The sequence below is a fragment of the Neoarius graeffei genome, chromosome 8, assembly GCF_027579695.1.
Source record: "Neoarius graeffei isolate fNeoGra1 chromosome 8, fNeoGra1.pri, whole genome shotgun sequence".
Lineage (NCBI taxonomy): Eukaryota > Metazoa > Chordata > Actinopteri > Siluriformes > Ariidae > Neoarius > Neoarius graeffei.
The window spans coordinates 73815384-73837533 of NC_083576.1; the positions used below are offsets into that span (position 1 = coordinate 73815384).

At 40.3% G+C, this 22150-nt stretch overlaps 1 protein-coding gene across 2 annotated transcripts in view; it reads right to left on the minus strand.

Moving 5' to 3' along the window:
* The window catches only part of ndrg4 (NDRG family member 4), an 86841-nt gene that overhangs the window by 42903 nt on the left and 21788 nt on the right, over nucleotides 1-22150 (minus strand). For both annotated transcript variants that reach the window (XM_060927037.1, XM_060927036.1), the window contains one exon: nucleotides 12505-12543. In XM_060927037.1, coding sequence (XP_060783020.1) covers nucleotides 12505-12543 — 39 coding nt within the window. The remainder of the gene's footprint in view (nucleotides 1-12504; nucleotides 12544-22150) is intronic.

The window sequence follows — 22150 nt, forward strand, 5'->3', positions numbered from 1 at the left end:
TATAAAATACACCAACCTTAACAGTGATAATAAATAAAAGTAAAATAATAATACATTTATATCAAATAAATGATGTATATTGAGTACATTTATTTATTTGATGGATACCTTTAGTCAAAGGAAACAAAGTGAAGGAGGCATAGCCTTTGTTCTTGTCAATGTCAGTAAAGAGGCCTGGCGTCTCTGGCTCTCAAACCTAGTATAGGAGGTGTGACCTCTAGGCATGTCAGTCCCAGTAAAAGAGGTGTGGCCTCAGTGTCCATCATCTCTCTGGAGGAGGTGTGGCTTCTGCCCCTGTCTGTTCCAGTAAAAGAGGTGTGGCCTCTGTGTCTGTCAGTTCTGGTAAAAGAGGTGTGGCGTCTATGTCTGTTAGTTTCAGTAAAAGAGGTGTGGCCTCTATATCTGTCAGTTTCAGTAAAAGAGGTGTGGCATCTATGTCTGTCGGTTTCAGTAAAAGAGGTGTGGTCTCTATGTTAGTGCCAGTCAAAGAGGTGTGGCCTCAGTATCTGTCATCTGGGGTGGAGGAGGTGTGGTTTCTGTCCCTGCCAGTTCTAGTAAAAGAGGTGTGGCCTCTGTGTCTGTCAGTCCCAGCAAATGGGCTGGGCCTTAAACCAACACTTTTTTCTTTTTATTTATTATCAAACTGTTTGCACAATACTGAGTCATAGTATATCAATTTGTATAACAAAAATCGAAAAAAGTAATATATCATAGTAAATTTTTAGCTGCTTTAAATGCATTTTTCACATCTGCTTGATCTGCTTTTCCCACGTTCGCTTGTTTGCTGGCAGCCGGCCCTCACTGCATCTGATTCATGATTTGGATTTGTACAATAAATGATTTGTTATAGTATTCACATTGTACAATAAATGGCACAAACATTACCAGGTTGGAGTGATACAAATCTGCCTTGATCTTCTATCGTAATGTGACGCAGGTCAGATTTTTATCAGGACTGTCTTCTTCTTCTTTCTTCTTTTTCATTTAACGTCCTTTTGTTCCCATATTTCATGGGGTTGGACGAGCTATGAGCATTCTCCATCTCAGGCCAAGTTTACATTAGACCGTATCTGTCTCGTTTTCTTCGCGGATGCACTGTCCGTTTACATTAAACCGCCTGGAAACGCCAGGAAACAGGAATCCGCCAGGGTCCACGTATTCAATCCAGATCGTGTCAGCTCCGGTGCTGTGTAAACATTGAGATACGCGGATACGCTGTGCTGAGCTCTAGCTGGCATCATCATTGGACAATGTCACTGTGACATCCACCTTCCTGATTCGCTGGCGTTGGTCATGTGACGCGACTGCTGAAAAACGGCGCGGACTTCCGCCTTGTATCACCTTTCATTAAAGAGTATAAAAGTATGAAAATACTGCAAATACTGATGCAAATACTGCCCATTGTGTAGTTATGATTGTCTTTAGGCTTGCCATCCTTCCACTTGCAAGTGGTAAGTGATATGCGCTGGGATCACACACACAGCGGCTCAGTCCCGAATCACTGCTTGTGCACTTCACTCGCGCGCTCTGTGAGCTGCACAGGGCCGGAGTGCGCACCCTCCAGAGGGCACTCGCTGTTCAGGGAGGAGTGATTTGGAGCACAGGATGCCTGCGGAGTCGAGCGTATCCGTGTATTGGTGTTGCTGTGTGCACGCAAATCGTGTATTGGTGTTGCTGTGTGCACACTAATCGTTTTAAAAACGTTAATCTGATGATCCGCTGATACGGTCTAATGTAAACATGGGCTCAGTCTGTTATAGACCATCCCTTCTTTGACGTTAAGTTCCCTCAGATCTTCCTCTATACACTTCTTCCATGTTTTCAGGGGCCTTCCTCAGGGGCACCTTCCATCAATTACAGCTTCTGCTGCTCTCCGTACCACACTACTCTCTTCTTTTCGGTTCCTAGTCATCGGCCATGTCTCTGCTCTGTATATAAGTACGGGCCTAATGCATGCACAGTACGTTTGTACTCTACTTTTTAGGGGAATTCCTTGATTCATCAAAAGACTAGATATCTGTCTCCATTTTGATATTCTGGTTCGAACTGCTCTCTCTGCACCTTGACCGCAGTCAATAGTGTCGCCTAGGTAACAGAAGCTTTCAACTTCTTCGATAGTACCATCATCAACCCTTATTCTGTCACGTCTCCTTATCTCAGCACCTTGTTTTCTTCTTTCTCCTCTTCTTGTACAGGCAGAGCAGACAAAGTTTTCACCTGCTTGATTTACTCTCCTTAGTCCAGAACATCTCACGTAGCACCACTTCCTGCATTCTGTACATAGTATAGAGTTGGTGCCTACTCCCATTCCACAAACACTGCATGGATGTCTACCTTGATCCCTGATCTCAACCTCCTCCTTTCCCAATATCATCATCTTTGTCTTTTCTAAGTTTACCTTCATGCCTCACCTTTCTATCTTTCTTCTCCAGTCATTAAACATTCTTATTACTTCTTCTTCTGTCTCTGCTGTCAACACCACATCGTCAGCATACAAGAGTTCCCAGAATTCATCACTGCATCCCTCCTTTGTTACTTCCTCCATGACGATTATGAAGAGAAGTGGAGAGAGAGGGGAGCCTTGGTGGACTCCCACTCTGATATCAAACTCCTCAGAGAGTCCAGCCTTATGCAAGGCTGACACTTGCACGATTCCGTGGCACGCATTGGCACGACTCGAGTCGTGCCAGTGCGCAAACTAGTCGTAAACTGGCGTGAAGTGTGCGTAAACCCGTCGTGACTGCGTGCCATGTCGGGACGAGAATTTTGAAATGTTCAAAATTTTGGTCACGACAAAATTTCGCGACCGGGTCGTGAACTATGCGCAAACTGTTCGTGATCTCGTCGTGAACTCGTCGGGACGATGCGGGAGGATGCGTGCCAGTGCGTGGAAGTGCGCGCCATGCCACAACTGTCATGAACTGCCACGAATAGTTCACGAACAGCTCACATCGAGTTCACGAGTAGTTCACGACATGTTCACGAATTGGTGCGCGTCGCAGCGTGGCCGTGCCTTCCCACTGACATGGTCACGCATTGATGGCACGAGCAGTTCACGACTAGTTTACACACTTCACGAACAGTTTGCGCATGGCACGAGCAGTTCACGACAAGTTCACGAGCAGTTCACGAGCAGTTCACGACTACTGCGCGACAGTGGCGCTCGCGTCGGTGCGGGGGTATATATAGGGCTTCCCGGACACTTTTCGCCATTCCAGAGATCACCAGCGAGGAGACAACTTATATCACAGAGACAACATGCCTAAAAAAACAAAGCATCTTCTCTTCTCTGCAATGATTGTGTCTCTGGTATTCAACATGTTGTCTCTTCCACAGCCAATTCAAAAATGACCAGGGGTTGGGGAGGCCCCCTTTTTATACGGCGTGCCCAAGTCGGCACGACACCGTCCGAATTGTGCAAACTCGTCGTGCCAATGCGGGAAGTGCGTAAACTATGCGCAAACTATGCGTGAACTCGTCGTGCCAGTTCGTGAATGTGGACGGGCACGCATTCGTGAACTCGTCGTGAACTATGCGTGAACTAGTCGTGAACAGTGCGGGAGCCTCCCAGTTCGTGCCCCAAAATGGCACGACTTGCCACGACAAAATCGTGGCCAAAAGTCATGCAAGTGTCAGCCTTGCATTAGACTTGACCTTTGACCCTAGAGTTTGTATAGAGTGCCATTATTGCCTGTATCATATGCTCAAGTACAAGTTGCCTTCTTAAAGCCCAGACAATTACATTCCTAGGCACCCGGTCAAAGGCCTTTTCAAGGTCCACGAAGATGTGATAAAGTTTTCTTTTTCTTTCTTGATACTTTTCCTTTAACTGCCTAACAATAAGTATTGCATCAGTTGTTGATCTCCCAGCCTGGAACCCAAACTGGCAATCACTAATCTTTGAAACGTTCCTCAATCTGTTTTCGAGAACCTTCTCCCAAACCTTCATCGGATGTTCTAGAAGGCGAACTCCTCTGTAGTTATTACAGCTAAGAGCATCCCCTTTACCCTTATAAATTGGTATGGTAAAGCTGCTGCACCATTCCTCTGGTGCCTCCTCGCCTTGTAAAAGCTTTTGGAAGAGCTTTGTGAGTGCCTGTACTCCCATCACTCCTGCAGCCTTTATAAGATCGCAAGTGAGTCCTGTTGGTCCTGCTGCTCTTCCATTTTTCATGCTCCTGAGGGCTTTACATACCTCCGCTGGCATTATCTCATCCATTGGTCCGTCTACTTCATCTGCTTCCTCAGTCTCATATTGATTTTCTTCATTCAGAAGTCCTTCATAGAACCTCCTCCATACTCCCATTATTTCTTTCTTGTTAACTACTACATTACCATTCTCATCCTTCAGATATATAGCTCCATTGATGTCCTTGCAGTCCCTTTTCATCTGTTTTGCTACTTTGAACATCTTCATCCTTCCTTCTGCAGATTCTATGTCCTCTGACCATTCTTGCCATGCCTTGATCTTTGCTTTTCTAATTTCTCATTTAACAATTCTCTTTTTCTCCTTATACAGTCTCTTACTATCTTCTGTACTTTGTCTCTTCCATATTCTAAAAGCTCATTTCTTTTCTACTATTGCCTCTTGAACCTCTTCACACCACCACCATCTCATCTCATCTCATTATCTCTAGCCGCTTTATCCTTCTACAGGGTCGCAGGCAAGCTGGAGCCTATCCCAGCTGACTACGGGCGAAAGGCGGGGTACACCCTGGACAAGTCGCCAGGTCATCACAGGGCTGACACATAGACACAGACAACCATTCACACTAACATTCACACCTACGGTCAATTTAGAGTCACCAGTTAACCTAACTTGCATGTCTTTGGACTGTGGGGGAAACCGGAGCACCCGGAGGAAACCCACGTGGACACGGGGAGAACATGCAAACTCCGCACAGAAAGGCCCTCGCCGGCCATGGGGCTCGAACCCAGACCTTCTTGCTGTGAGGCGACAGCGCTAACCACTACACTACCGTGCCGCCCGCCACCACTATGTTTCTCTTTATTTCTGTCTCCTTCCTGATGTCTCCCCGCAAACTTGTCTGGCTGCTTCTATGCAGGCATCACTAAAAGTTTCCCACCTTCTTTCTTCTTGGTTATTAAATAGTTCTTCTAGTTTTCTCTGGTACTCTTGTTTCACTTCTGGATTCTTTAATTTCCAGCTTTTTATTTTCCTCTCTCTTCTCTCTGCCTTTGGCCTTCTCATATTTTTTTAACACAACATCTGCACAAAGAATTCTATGTTGTGTTACACATTCTTCCCCAGGTATTACTTTGCAGTCCTTTGCTCTTATTTCACTATCTCTCCTCAGTAAAATAAAATCTATTTGAGTACAGTTTTCGCCACTTTTGTATGTTATTAGGTGCTCCCCTTTCTTCTTGAACCATGTATTTACTATTTGAAGGTTTAGTTGTTGGCAGAATTCCAACATATCATCCCCTTCTTGGTTTTGTTTGCCAAATCCAAAATTGCCTATAACTTCCTCGTAGCCACCCCTCTCTCTTCCAACATGACAATTGAGATCCCCGGCTACAGTAACTAAATCATTTGCCGGGATCTCTGTTATCCTTCCAAAAAGTTTTTCTCTAAATTCCTCTTTCTCCTCATCAGGTCTGCCCATTGAGGGGCATACACCGAGAAAAAGTGGAGGATCTTCTTCCCACATAGAAGGATGATTTTCATAATTCTATCATCTGTCCTTACTACTTCAATAACATTCTCTGTCTATTCCTCCTTTCCCATAATCCCAACTCCTCTCTTACCACCCTTATTACTGCTCTACCATAATTTATATTTCTCTTCTCCAGTGCCAAATATCTTTGCTCCTCTGTCCTTGTATCTTACTTCCTGTATGGCACAGACATCTACTTTTCTTAGATTAGATTAGATTAGATTAGATTAGATTAGATTAGATTAGATTAGATTAGATTAGATTAGATTAGATTAGATTAGATTAGATTAGATTAGATTAGATTAGATTAGATTAGATTAGATTAGATTAGATAAAACTTTATTGATCCCTTTGGGAGGGTTCCCTCAGGGAAATTAAGATTCCAGCAGCATCATTACAGATAAACAGAGAAAAGAAATAGAGAAAACTAGATAAATTAAAATAAAATAAGTATTTATATATACAAATATAAAAAGAATAAGATATGGGGAAGAGAGAAAGGGGGAGAGAAAGGAGGAGGGAAGGGGGGGCAGCAGGAAAGATATTGCACTTTATATTGCACATTGTCCGGTATTGCTTATTGTTAGGCTAGGCTACTGCTCCTTCCCATCCTCTGTCCTCCTGTTACCCCTCCTCCCCCCCAGAGGAGGTTCTTCCTAGCATTGCCGTTACTTCTGTTCCTTTGTTTTTCATTGAACCAACATTTATCAAACAAACTCTGAATTGTCCAGCTTTATGTGATAACCGGGAGATTCTTAGCACCCCTTGCCCATTTAAGGGCTGCCCGGGACTAGGGGCCGTTTTGATCTGGAGGTTCATAGCTTGAATCGATTGGAGCTGTATTTTTTTTTCAGTTGCCGAATGCCCTTTCTGTTGCAACGTAGATGAGGTGTACGAATCCCATCACCTCGGGGATTGAGTTTGGAGTCCCGCTCCTAGACAGACTGCCTCCCAGTGCTCACATGTTCTGTCTACACGCCTATTTCACCCTTAGGTGGGGATTGGATTGCTGAGTGCCGGAACATATCCACATGACAGTGGGCCCTGCACACTGCACCTCTGGGGCTCCAACCTGCTCTGAGATCCCTAAGCCAATTAGCCTGAGACCGCAAGGTACTCAATTACCATGGTGTACCATGCAGAGGTCTGGCTAGAGTCTTGCCTGTGGAGAGGCTATATACCAGCAGGTGAGACTTACACACTCGGCTCACTTTTCATCCTAAATGAACTGGCTGGCGGCTGAGCTGAAAACGAGAGACGAGTAGTACATACATGCTACACATCTACCCAACAAACTACAGCACTAGTCGCACCCACACAGACCTGTGGGACAATCCCACCACACCATTGTGTGTGGACAAAAAAAAAAATCTTTTTTAAAAGAGATATGAAGCACTTTTCTATGTGGTCCTGTGACTATGCGATCATGAATAAGAACAGTCAGATGAGAAATTGTGTTTTTTTCTCAACACACTTTGCGCAGGTTTATATCACAATCACCATGCACCACGTTAGCAGGGAAGCAAAACAAAAATACAGGACAACAACAGTAATGACTATATTCAGTGGTGGGATGGGAAAATTAATGATTTACTTGATACTATATTTGGGGAATCGATTAAAGCAAAACTAGAAAGAACCAAGTCATGGTCGTACTAAATACCAAGTCATCACTGACAGATGAAGTGAATAACATTGATTATGTTGTTACAATGGCAACTGCCAAGATGTGGGATATATTAGGCAGCGAGAGAACAGTCAGTTCTTGAAGTTGATGTGTTGGAAGCAGGAAAAATGAGCAAGCATAAGGATCTGAGCAAAACCTGGGCATCAGAACTGGACCATGGAGCAATGGAAGAAGGTTTGATCAATCATGTTTTCTTTTACATCATTTGGATGGTCGGGTGCATGTGCGCCACTTACCTGGGGAAGAGATGGCACCAGGGTGCACTATGGGAAGAAGGCAAGGCAGCAGATGCAGTGTGATGCTCTGAGCAATGTTCTGCTGAGAAACCTCAAGTCCTGTCATTCATTTGGATGTTACTTTGACACGTACCACCTACCTAAACATTGTTGCAGACCAAGTTCACCCCTTCATGGCAACAGTATTCCCTCATGGCAGTGGCCTCTTTCAGCAGGATAATGTGCCCTGACACACTGCAAAAATTGTTCAGGAATGGTTTGAGGAACATGACCAAAAGATCAAGGCCCCCAAATTTCCCAGATTTCAATCCGTTTGAGCATTTGTGGGATGTACTGGACAAACAAGTCTGATCCATGGAGGCCTGACCTTGCAGCTTATAGGAATTAAAGGATCTGCTGCTAATATATTGGTACCAGATACCACAGCACACCTTCAGAGGTCTTGTAGAGTCCATGCCTCAGCAGGTTAGAGTTGTTTTGGTGACACAAGGGGAACCTTCACAATATTAGGCAGGTTGTTTTAATGTTATGGCTGATCGATGTGTATGCATTTCATATAATGAATGTGCTGTATATACAAATTCCTGTCAATAAAACTACATCGAGGAATAGTTTGAATTTTATATACCGTACACTCACCGGCCACTTTCATAGGAACTTGTCCTTGATTCTAAGATTCTTGTTCTTGGCTGCAGGACTGGAACCCAATGTGGTCTTCTGCTGTTGCATGCTGAGATACTTTTCTGCTCACCATGGTTGTAAAGAGTTGCTATGAGTTACTATATCCTTCCTGGCAGCTCAAACCAATCTGTCCATTTTCCTCTGACCTCTCTTATCAACAAGGCGTTTGTTTCCACCCACAAAACTGTCGCTCACTCAGTGTTTTTTTGTTTTTCGTACCATTCTGTCTAAACTCCAGAGACTGTTGTGTGTGAAAACCCCAGGTTTGAGTATTTCAGCAGTTTCTGAAATACTTAAACCAGTCCATCTGGCTCAAGCCAACACCCATGCCACAGTGAAGGTCGCACTCTGAGATCACAACTTTTCCCATTCTGATATTGGAAGTGAACATTAAAGCTAGACGGCCTTCTGATTTCATAAAATCGGTGAAATTTAGTTCCCTATGAAATTTGGCCATTGTGATATATGTTTATTTCTGTAATATCTCAAAAAAATCCCAGGCCATTCTATGGCTGGGAAGTTATTTAATTTGAGGGGATTCCCGAGCAAATAACGTGCATGAAATCGCTCACTTCGCGCAGTCAAGCAGACAGAGGAAGTCCATGTGTGCATGCGCAGGTTTACCACCTTCTTCTTTGTTTTTTGGGTTTTACGACGGCTGACATCCACAGTGTTGCATTACTGCCATCTACAGGTTTACCTTGACCATGCACTGACAGTTACATCATTCTGTTGCTAAACGAACAGCTGATCACACTGAAATGCTCGCTGACCACTGATATTTATTAGTTTGATCCTGCATTTCCTTTCGCAACATAACATCTTTTCTTCTCGCTTTCCGTTACTGTAGTCGGTCTTTCACGTTTCATTCGCACACTCATGTCCTCCATTTTTCTCTCCTGTTTCAAATTTGTGTCCCACAATGCCTTGCACGAACGGGTAAAGCCCACCACGTGATGCATGACGTAGTATCTTGAATTGGGTCATGGTGAAGCAGGAAAAAATAGCAGAGAATTTAGGGCCACATGGCCCTAAATTCGTTAATTGTTCTATTTAAAAAAAAACTAATAAATTTGGAAGTCTGTGATTCGAATTCAGTAGCTTTCGATCCACTAAACAAAAATAATTGGGTGTCAGGGAAAATTCTTTTTATGACCTACACTTGAAAAATCTGAAAGGCCTTTAACTGAAGCTCTTGATTTGTATCTGCATGATTTTATGCATTGTGCTGCTGTCAAGGGATTGGCTGATTAGATAACTGCATAAAACAGCAGGTGTATGAGTGTACTTAATAAAGCAGCCGGTGAGTGTATATATAAGACATCCTGTATACATAGATTTTAAGGTGGTGATCAAGTAGATGGGGTGGCACGGTGGTGTAGTGGTTAGCGCTGTCGTCTCACAGCAAGAAGGTCCGGGTTCGAGCCCCGTGGCCGGCGAGGGCCTTTCTGTGCGGAGTTTGCATGTTCTCCCCGTGTCCGTGTGGGTTTCCTCCAGGTGCTCCGGTTTCCCCCACAGTCCAAAGACATGCAGGTTAGGTTAACTGGTGACTCTAAATTGACCGTAGGTGTGAATGTGAGTGTGAATGGTTGTCTGTGTCTATGTGTCAGCCCTGTGATGACCTGGTGACTTGTCCAGGGTGTACCCCGCCTTTCGCCCGTAGTCAGCTGGGATAGGCTCCAGCTTGCCTACGACCCTGTAGAACAGGATAAAGCGGCTAGAGATAATGAGATGAGATGAGATCAAGTAGATGGCTGAATTGATCTATCTGCCATGGAACATCATTCTTGTATTTTCTTTAACCACTAGGAGGCTCTCTAGACCTGTTTATCACGCTTGCAGCTCTGCAGAGAGCATGCTAGTCTGTCCTTAGCTGATGGGACATTCATTCCTTGTCATTTTATTTTGTCGTTTAATCTTTCCTCTGTTTCGAATATATTTTAAATAAAATCATAATTGAAACCAATGATTTTCAGAGATAGATTAAAATGTGATGTGGCACTACTGTTTTCAGTGCATGTGGTATAAGGTTATTATGTGGACACTTTTTAAATAAAGTATTACCCTATGTTGTTTATGTGATACCACAATCTCATATGCTGATTCTTTTGATATACTACACTGCACTTAAAGTAGCCATATCACTATCATCCTGTAAGCTTGATATCTGATCCCATTGTGCATGTATATGGATTGAATGACAAGACAAATTGACCTTGACTTCACTTCTACGCTTTGTCACAGTGATTCAGCTATACACATATCCTTCTTAGTCTGCCATTTTGCTTTATTTCTCAGACACAAATCATGTCAGAAAAAACTACTCTATGTTTCCATGAATAATTAATACATCTGAGCTCCTTCTTCTGCGATCTCTGGATCAATAGCTCTGGCTATAAAATACTACCGGTAGGTCTCCATTTTCAGCCTCAGACACACACAAAGTGGCTGCATATTTGCCAATCATACACACTCCAGTAAGTGTAATTGTGGGAGTCACACTTACTGATGTAGATTATGCTGACGATTTAGTCCTCTCGGCAGATATCATCGCCAATGCTACCATGCTCTTACACCAACTAGAAACTGCCGCCCAAGATGTTAGTCTATATATCAATGCCTCAAAAACAAAATACATGTGTTTCAACCAATAAAGCTCAGTGCAAACCCTAGCAAGTGAATCCATTGAACACACTGACTCTTTCTGTTACCTTGGTAGTGAAATAGCATCCAGTAAAAAAGACCTCAGCAATTGTATTGCTAAAGCCTGGACTGCCCTCAACAAAATGAATACTTTGTGGAATCCAATCTTCCCAGTCACCTAAAACGTAGCTTCTTCAGAGCAACCATTGAATCCGTATTGATGTACGGCGCCACAACCTGGACTCTAACAAAATCACTTGAGACAAAGATCGATGGGGCATACACGCACATGCTGCGAGCCATATTAAATATCTCACCCCACCAAAGCGCAGCTATATGGAGATTCACCCCCATATCAGAGACTCTGAGAGAGCGCAGATCGCGATTCGCTGGGCATTGCTTCAGAGCTAAACAAGAACTTGCTAGTGAATTACTTCTTTGGACCCCCCGGCATGGCCATCTTTGTGTGGGTCGTCCCACGATAACATATATTGATCAACTCTGTTCAGACACTGGATGCAAACCAACCAATCTCCCAGCAATGATGATGGATCGTGATGGATGGCGTTGGACGGGTCAAGTTTATTCGAGTTCGCTCGACCAATGATGACACACTCCATTTTGTTTTCAGTAATTTCAGTAACTAACAGGGGTGGGTTTCCCAAAAGTCTCTTAATGCTAAGAGCATCTTAAAGGAGAAATGAAGGCAATTTTTTTATTATCAAAATTCTGTTTATCTCATTTTATTAAATATAGGAATGCATTTTTTATCACTATTTTGTCACTGCTATAGCAAGTTATGAGTGTTTGAAATTGAAAATATGCTCTGTAATATATCAGTCCATATGTCAAAGCAATGGCCGTTAACGAGATTCGTTGAGACCTGTGCAAAACATCATAGGACAGAAGTAAAACGTACAGCGGAAATCAAAGTGACCAACATCTGCCAACGTTGTCAAAAGACGCGCGCGCCCTCTTTCGAATGCTGATGTAATCAAGCCGGAAGTTTTGTTTGTTTTGATAGCGATCAGGAAAGTTTGAAAAAAGTAGGCAGTAATCGTCATTTAAACTCGTTTTCGCAATATTTCGTTTGGAAAACAGTTTTCAGAACGGTGGCACTGACACCTGGCTGACACTTTACGTTTCGAAGTCTCGCACAAGTCTCGTGAAGATCGCGTGGATAAGCGACGCCTGCCGTGGACCAAATTAACTAAATTCAACATGGCTAAAAACCAAATAGACCAATAAGTATAATATTTAATTGCAATTAGTTGCCAATACGAGTCACGATATAAGCTTACTAAAACCGAAAACGTAATTGAATAACACGTTAATTAAGAAATAAAGCAAGTTTAAAAATGACTTCAGTTCGCCTTTAACTAGGAGAGAGCGTGTTCATTGTGATGCTCGCGCTACCATTTAACGATGATCTTTGTGCTACGATGCTTTTGGGAAACCCACCCCTGATCAGTAACCACATAAATCCTTGGTTTATTATTTGTTACCTAGTTTAAAGCATATTGCTGCTAATTACTATTTAGGAATTACACTTTAAACTAACAGAAAACATTTCCAGTACCTTCCAGTCTCCTGCAGGCATCGAGCTCTCACAGTTCTCCTGCAACACATGAACATATATGGAGTTAGGACCACTGGAATAATTACACAAAAGTACAAAGACACAATTTGCATAACTGGAGCTGCTTGAAAGAGCACTAACTGGGCGGCTATGATCACTGTGAAATATTGTCTATATGAAGGGAAATGCTTGTCCTTTTTCCGGCTGATCTCAGATGCACAGGACTGTTTCTTCTCTTGAATATGCTGTAATATAGATGACTAAAGAGGCTAAAGAGGACAGAATGAAAACACAAACCGGCTAGCATTACAGAGATCATGATAACCGGTTCTTATTTGTTTTCATTCTTCAGGTGGGTCATGGATCAATTCCTGCACACCAGTGTGAAGAAGCAGAGAGGTTAGTGTGTGTAAGTGGACATCCTAAAACAACACATAGCAAGGTTTACATAAGTGAAAAGGGTTAGCTTAGGTGTACACATCTATTTATGCACAGCGCCATATTCAGAGTTGAGTTACGTGCGTAGTAGGGATTTATACAGAAATCGTGCACATCAGTACTCAGACCCCAGACTACCCAGAAGGTATATAGGGTCAGTTCTGAACTTGGATTTAAGTGTGTTTTTCTTGCATGATATCAGCTCAAGCAAAGTCCAATATTAAATCAAGTGCTACTGTCTGTCAGTTTGAAATTTTTGTCTTGGTCTGTAAATATAGTAAAAAAAAAAATATATATATATATATATATATATATATATATATATATATATATATATATATATATATATATATATATATATGGAATGCCATTAAAAGGGCAATAATAAATATGACACTTAATTGATTATTAGTTTTGTCCCCTTAACATTTACAAACCCCTTTATCTTTTCACACAGAAGACATCAGAGGAGACATTGCTTACCTTGTGGACTAATTTTGCATGATGTAGCATGCTTATCCTTCAAACTATGAGCATATTTCCTTATAGTAAAGAAAGTAATTATTTTATAATCTGCCATATAATAGTAATGGGAGGGCGGAAGCCATATTGTTCAATTAAACCAAATTGGCAGTGATTAATGTGATCATTATAACTCGGATTATTCATGCAACAGTACATTGGCAATATGCTAGATTCCAATTAGATTTATTTCAATGCTTGTTATTGTCTCATTCATATAGGGGAGAGCGGGGAGACTTGGGACAGTTTGTATTGTCATAAATTAATTTCAACCAATCAGGTTTTAGATTACATCAGAAGTTAGATGTTGGGGGCGTTGTGGCTCAGGTGGATAAGACGCCATACCATAAATCCGGGGACCCGGGTTCGATTCCGACCCAAGGTCATTTCCCGATCCCTCCCCGTCTCTCTCTCTCCCGCTCATTTCCTGTCTCTACACTGTCCTATCCAATAAAGGTGAAAAAGCCCAAAAAAAATCTTTAAAAAAAAACAAGTTAGATGTTGTCCCTTAGAGTAACCTACTTCCTTCGGAGCCATGAAGCTGGACACTGCAGTGAGGTTTGTGCCGTTAAATATTTTTATCAACCAAACTTGTATTTTCTACTTCACCTCCACCCTCATTCTATGGTGTAATGTACACTGGTGAATTGGGGATTTGTTAGGAATTAAAGTATGTTGCCTGGAGTTACCAGATATAGTATTATTTATTACATTTAAATTCTAGGGGAAAAACATTTAAGGATTTTTTTTTCTCAAAATGGCCAGATGGGGAGAGTTGATACAGTTCATCATGTTACAGTTTTTTCCTTGTGGTTTAGAAATATAAAATTGTTTAAACATTTTTGTTAAAAATATGGGCGAGTCCCTGCATGAGGATTAAACTTATTTCATTCCTTCTTGAGAATGGATCTGTTTTGTTGAGTCAGGTTTTACAGTGCAGCTTGAAAGTTTGTGAACCCTTTAGAATTTTCTATATTTCTGCATAAATATGACGTAAAACATCATCAGATTTTCACACAAGTCCTAAAAGTAGATAAAGAGAACCCAGTTAAACAAATGAGACAAAAATGTTATACTTGGTCATTTATGTATTGAGGAAAATGATCCAATATTACAGTTCTGTGAATGGCAAAAGTATGTGAACCTCTAGGATTAGCAATTAATTTGAAGGTGAAATTCATGTCAGGTGTTTTCAATCAATGGGATGATAATCAGGTGTGAGTGGGCACCCTGTTTTATTTAAAGAACAGGGATCTATCAAAGTCTGATCTTCACAACACATGTTTGTGGAAGTGTATCATGGCACGAACAAAGGAGATTTCTGAGGACCTCAGAAAAAGCGTTGTTGATGCTCATCAGGCTGGAAAAGGTTACAAAACCATCTCTAAAGAGTTTGGACTCCACCAATCCACAGTCAGACAGATTGTGTACAAATGGAGGAAATTCAAGACCATTGTTACCCTCCCCAGGAGTGGTCGACCAACAAAGATCACTCCAAGATCAAGGTGTGTAATAGTTGGCAAGGTCACAAAGGACCCCAGGGTAACTTCTAAGCAACTGAAGGCCTCCCTCACATTGGCTAATGTTAATGTTCATGAGTCCACCATCAGGAGAACACTAAACAACAATGGTGTGCATGGCAGGGTTGCAAGGAGAAAACCACTGCTCTCTAAAAAGAACATTGCTGCTCGTCTGCAGCAAGTATAATATTTTTGTCTCATTTGTTTAACTGGGTTCTCTTTATCTACTTTTAGGACTTGTGTGAAAATCTGATGTTTTAGGTCATATTTATGCAGAAATATAGAAAATTCTAAAGGGTTCACAAACTTTCAAGCACCACTGTAGGTAAACTGACATTTTTCTATTGCTGTACCAGCACTGTGTTTTCATACAGTTCATATATTACACATTCTGATCATAAATAAAATTTAAACATGTAGGCCTAGGTATTTTATTTTTGTTCCATGTCTTCCATGTATCTCAATGTCCCATGTCTTCCCTCAATGTCTCATGTCTCCCTGCAAAAAACAATGACAGAAAAAGTGAAGCCCGAAGGCCAGTATATGTGACAAGCTGAGAAACTAATGCAAGAGGGTACAGGAAATACTCTCGAATGCAATATGAATGTGATGCTAACTGCAAAGAATTTCACACAATCTACAAAAGCTGAAAACTCGTCCCAGGTCATCCCGCTCTCCCCTACAATATCACTGTATTGTTTTCTTTTTTCCTTTTTAAATTGAGTCTTATTTTTCCACTACAGCATATCATATTTGACAGCAAAGAAAGAAAGAAAGAAAGATTTCTTCTACACGTATTTCCTTCTCCAGTCCACATTTTCTATCCCAGGTATAAAGGCAAGTTCTTCTGCATGCTTCTACTCAAGAAAAATCTGCAGCCATTAACTGCATGCACATGGTTTATATAATCTGAATAGGGAGCCCTAAAAATTAATTAAGTGCCTATATCAAAGAACTCGAAATATGTGCAAATTTCCGCATATAAATATTGACGTAACTGTTCGACTTCTGCTGCCAACTCTGAATATGGACCACTGTGTCGAAGCAGAATCTTGCAAGAATTCAAATGCAAAAAATGTTATTTGAAACTGCAAAGATGCTGAAAATATAATACAATTACAACTGTTAAAGACAAATTTGAAAAAAAAAAACTGTACAAGAACATGGCTAAGCATGCATATTGTTTAAAACACTACATAATGATATGCATGGTATTATTTATCATTTAAATGATAAATAATAGATTAAACACATATGCAAGTGGAGTGTTTGAAGGAAGGGTCACCCGTCCACCCGTCTTGAATCAGTGGTCAGAAGTCACCTATCTGTGTGAAGCTAATTCAGTAATACTGAATTGCGTTAACACTATATCCCCAGGGCCTGGTGTAGCTTTAAAATTGCACTCAAAATCATGTATGCTGTTTATTTATGAGTTAATGGTGTTTTGAGTTTAGTTTTACCTTAGATTTACAAATTCCTTTAATTAACCATAGAACCGTGGAACATGTGGCCCTGGGAACATAGATTGCTGAACACTTAAGAGAGACGTGTTAGTATAGTATTAGAAATAGTACCACAACAGCTATTACAAGATTATAGAGTAAACTCTGCAAAAATAAACTTACCATTGCTTGGTTTAACATCGTTTTGGATAGTATTTATGTTGAGAAAGTGAGCCAATCTGGCTTGTGAGGTATAGAATGACAACCGAGAACTTGCAGTTGCATTGAGAATAGCGGGTTTCAGGGATTCGCCAAAATAAAGCCTGGGACTGTGGTTATGTGATTATGGGCCACTTTGGCCTGTGGTTAAACATGATGCAGATTTAATGCCACCACTGACAAAACAGTACAAGCCACAACACTGAGCGTGAACAAATCCAATGGCACACAGAGTGATTAGTCATCTGCAAAGCATGTGCTAACTGACACGCTAATGTGAGTCAAGCGCCTTGTTCCAATTGTGTTTTAACACGCTCTCATCGACTTCCCTCCATGACTCAGAAGTGTTTACAACCTAGGTGAGCATCCACCTGCAGCGAGGCGACAAGCCTTTATTTAAAGTTCAACCCTGTATACAGTCATATTGTCTTGTTAACAAGCTAGCTTGTCATCTGTGGATGAAAGGGTTGGCTACATTTTAAAACAGAGCTTTTTTTTTAATATGATGTACTTTTTTAATCTCTGTTCATGCTGATAAACAACCAGAGGTCAGAAGTAACAAAGTATTTAAGTCTAGTTTTAAAATATCTGTATTTTACTACAGCTTTTGACCTTTACACATTTCATATTATGTACAAACATCACTACTTTCTACTCACTACCTTTTCAAACATCACAATCTTTCTCAATAATCACACATGCTGGATTTTTTAGCATCAGATAGATTCAAGGAGTCGATCGAAATTTCTAACAAATCTAACCTTTAACAAATGTGACCGTAAGAATGAGACCTAATACCCGTCAATATATTTTATCTGCTGCTATGTACATTTTGTATTTATCACAGCAGTTTGTATTGTCACAGGTAGCTAGTAGCATTTAACAAGTTTTTATCATGCTAGTTAACACAAGGGATTAGGAAACAAGTTGTTGTTAGTTAGCCTTAGTTAATGTTTTCACTAATTTACTGTTAGATCGACGGCTACGGTTATCGACAATCCATAATTATCGATACCTTTTCAGATTTACCAATAAAAAACAATTTTACAAAGGTGAGTTTCAGTTCCAACGGTTATTGGTTAATTAATCAACCAAAAGGCCTTCTTCGCCCTTTGATCTGGTTGCCTGATGACACACCTGAGATGGAATTTTTTTCAGCACGATCAGCAATTTGAGGAAAACCCGGACGTTATCATCACAGGTAAGCATGATGGAAAGATCATGGACATGTTTTTACTGATCAAATTCACCGATATCTCATGATCTCCTTGTCAAAACCTACTTTGTTTCTTACTCTTTCATTTGACAGCCGCCATTTTGTATCTAAACGCGCGTTTGAGAAGTCACGTGAGGTGTCGATAATAGTGATCACTTTCACCGGTGTCCACCATTATCGACACCCTGTGGAATTAAGGGACATTTACAACTGTTATGGATCGATCTTTGGGTAACATTGTTGAAGTAGATAAAGTACTTTAAAAAAATAAAAGTGCTGTGATTTATGATAATTTTTTTTCTGATTCATAACAGAATGGAATGCTTATAGAGGATTTGGAATCCTATAGCAATAAATAGAATTAGACCAGAATTAAATTCCTAGCATGTAAAAAAATTACATGCTTGAAATATTCAGATTTTTCCATTCCATTCAGAAAATATATTTTTTTGCAGTTTGTTGTAAATATCTACCACATATTACAATATCAGCAGACATTTTATATTTTGTTTCAAGGAATGACATGCGACCTTTGACCTGGATTTTCATGTGGTTACAATATCAATTGCCTGTTGACATTTATTGGTAAACTACAAAACTAGAAATTAATACAAACAGCAACAAATGATTAACAAAATATGATCTACGAAAATACTTAAAGTGGGTAGAAAGTGGAATAAAAAGATTTTCTGACACAGGTTCAACATTATCAGTTCATTTGTTTACAAACATTAGAATTACTTCCTCATTTACATCAGCACTGACATCGATATATTTATATAAATTATATTTTGTACTAAATATAAGTAAAACAAATTTTCAATAAAAACTTTTTGTTAACTTAAAGGAACAGTCCACCATACTTCCATAATGAAATATGTTCTTCTCTGAATTGAGATGAGCTGATCCGTACCTCTCCGAGCTTTGCGCGACCTCCCAGTCAGTCAGACGCGCTGTTACTCCTGTTAGCAATGTAGCTAGGCTCAGCATGGCCAATGGTATTTTTTGGGGCTGTAGTTAGATGCGACCAAACTCTTCCACGTTTTTCCTGTTTACATAGGTTTATATGACCAGTGACATGAAACAAAGTTCAGTTACACAAATTGAAACGTAGCGATTTTCTATGCTATGGAAAGTCCGCACTATAATGACAGGCGTACTAACACCTTCTGCGCGCTTCGACAGCGCATTGATACCTTCACTCGGAGTTGTACCATTTTTTTTAGACAGGGCGGACGGACCAGGGCATTCGCCCGCCTGGCCGTGCCCGAAGAGGAGCGCTCTCGGCCGGCTTGGGAGGCAGATGGCAGCCCCTCCTGGAAGTGTGGTTTTACCATGGGCCTCATGCGGAAAAATGACAAAGTCCCAATTTTACCATGGGGCTCGAGTTGTACCATTTTTTTAGACAGGGCGGACGGACCAGGGCATTCGCCCGCCTGGCCGTGCCCGAAGAGTTGTGAAGGTATCAATGTGCTGTCGAAGCGTGCAGAAGGTGTTAGTACGCCTGTCATTATAGTGCGGACTTTCCATAGCATAGAAAATCGCCACATTTCAATTTGTGTAACTGAACTTTGTTTCATGTCACTGGTCATATAAACCTATGTAAACAGGAAAAACGTGGAAGAGTTTGGTCGCATCTAACTACAGCCCCAAAAAATACCATTGGCCATGCTGAGCCTAGCTACATTGCTAACAGGAGTGACAGCGCGTCTGACTGACTGGGAGGTCGCACAAAGCTTGGAGAGGTACGGAGCAGCTTGTCTCAATTCAGAGAAGAACATAACTTATTTCATTATGGAAGTACGGTGGACTGTTCCTTTAATACCATATACCGATTTTTTAAAATATAAATAATCATCTGGATGTCGATAATTGTGGAACAGTGTCGATAACTGTGGACAAAGGTGTCGATAATTGTGGAACGGTGTCACGTGATCTGATATGCCAAGTAATCAGGAATCAACTGTTTTTTTTTTTTCCAGTGGAAGTTTGGGTAATTATTCATGCACAATTTACGTATTGAAAGTCTTTTCTACTTTTGCAACGGCCAAAAGATCGTTAACATGTCGATAATTGTAGTTGTCACTCTAGTCTCTAAAATCACTGTGTGATTTAAGGCAGATGTGTTTTTTCTTTCTTTTTTATGACTCTTTCTTGCATATTTACTTTCATACTGAAATGTACTTAAAGTGTTTACTCATATATTTTAATTCAAGGGAAGAATTCAAAACTGTCTTTTACTTGAGTAAAGAATTTCGGTAATTTATTACCTCTGTAAACATACGTTCTTTGTGTGTTTTGAAAAGGAAGCTTTTTTTTTTTTCAGCAAATCGATTTCACTTAAGTATTGGCACAGCCCAAGAAATAGGAATTGTTTTTCTCCCAAAAGGAAATAATGTTGGGAAGTCGACAAGAACATGTTACACACAGTACTGGAATGCAGTGAAATACTCACATGTGAAAAATGCTTGATCATCTTGTCCTGTCTACAGCCTCCTAACCTAACATGGCTGAAGTGATTTATAAATGTATTATGATGAACTGATAAAAGTGACGGTTTACAAACCTGTGCACTGAAGTGATTATGTGATACTAAGTGATATTAAATGATCACACATAATCTTGATCAATTTATGTAATTCGCAATTACATAAATTGATATCTACTACCTAAAAAAAGACATATATAAATTGGTAACTTTTTACTATAAGGTCCACAATAAACAATATATTAATACTTAACTAATGCTTTCATACTGATGAATTAATAAATGCACTAACCATTAGCACTTCAGGAAATAATTAAGAACAGGAGGTCCTTCCAAAATTGACAAAAAAACAAGAGAGAATATGAAAACTTTATCAGAGAGGCTGCCGAAAGACGTATAGTATGGCAACATTAAAGGGGCTGCAGGAATATCTGGCAAATACTGTTCACTCCCTGCACGTGATACCAATCCCTTGTATTATTCAAATCTACACTATGGGGGAGGGAGTCCAGACCAAAGTCCTTTCTAACAAATATACAGTACCAGTCAAAAGTTTGGACACGAATACGCGCTCATAGGTTTTTCTGTATTTTTGACCATTTTCTACATTGAAGAACAATACTGGAGACATCAAAACTATGAAATAACATATGGAACTATGTAGTAAACAAAAATATGTTAAATAAACCAAACATGTTTCATATTTTAGCTTCTTCAAAGTATCCAGCGTTTACCTTGATGACACTTTGCACACTACTGGCATTATCTTAACCAGCTTCATGGAATGCTTTTCGATTAACAGATGTGCCTCGTCAAAAGTTAATGAGTGCAATTTCTTGCCTTCTTAATGCGTCGGAGATCAAACAGTAAATAGTAAATAATCAAAATACAGTAAATAGTCCTATTCCACAACTGTAGTAATCCATATTATGTCAAGAACTGCTTAACTAAGCAAAATGAAATGACAGAACATCATTACTTTAAGACATGAATTGTTTTTAATTAATAAAAATAAAGAAAATCCATTGAATTAGAAGGTATGTCCAAACCTTTGACTGATACTGTGCATTCAAGCTCATCTAAATCACCCCAAACCATGAGACAAAATGTGTTATGGTCCGCTGAGACCAAGGTAAACCATTTTTGGGCATAACTCTAAAACATATGTTTGGTACAAACAAAAGACAGTTATCATTCAAAGAACACCATATCCAGGGTGAAGCATGGTGGTGGCAGCATCATGCTATGGGGCTGCTTGTCTTCAGCTGGGACAGGGACTATTTATTCTGGGGGAAAAAATGCAAGCCTCTGCTAGAAAGCTGTAGATGAAGTGGGGGAAAAAAATCACCTTCGAGTATGATAACAAACCAAGCACAAATTGAAGTCAATAAAGAAGAAGAAGAAGAAGAAATTTTGGAATTGCCCAGTCAGAACCCAAGATCTAGATCTTATTGAAAACTTGTGGAATGACAGAAAATATAATAAAATATCCTGCCAAATCAAGATAAGCACAGTTGGTCGTGTCTTACTTGTTAGAATAATGTCATCTTTTCCTGTTTTTCTGTGACTGTTATTTTTAACATAATGTTCCCTTGTAATCTTCCATCTTAACTGTCTGGTGTTGTTTTCATTTGTGCTGTCTGTCTCTCACATAGTCTACCAACATGGACTGGTCTAATATCCTGTTTTGATATGCATTTGTAAACACTTTGCTTGAGAAGAGTCCTATATATACTCATGCTTTATCAATTAACTTCAGATTGAGCAAAACCTGACAACTGTGTATGTCTCATTTGTCTCT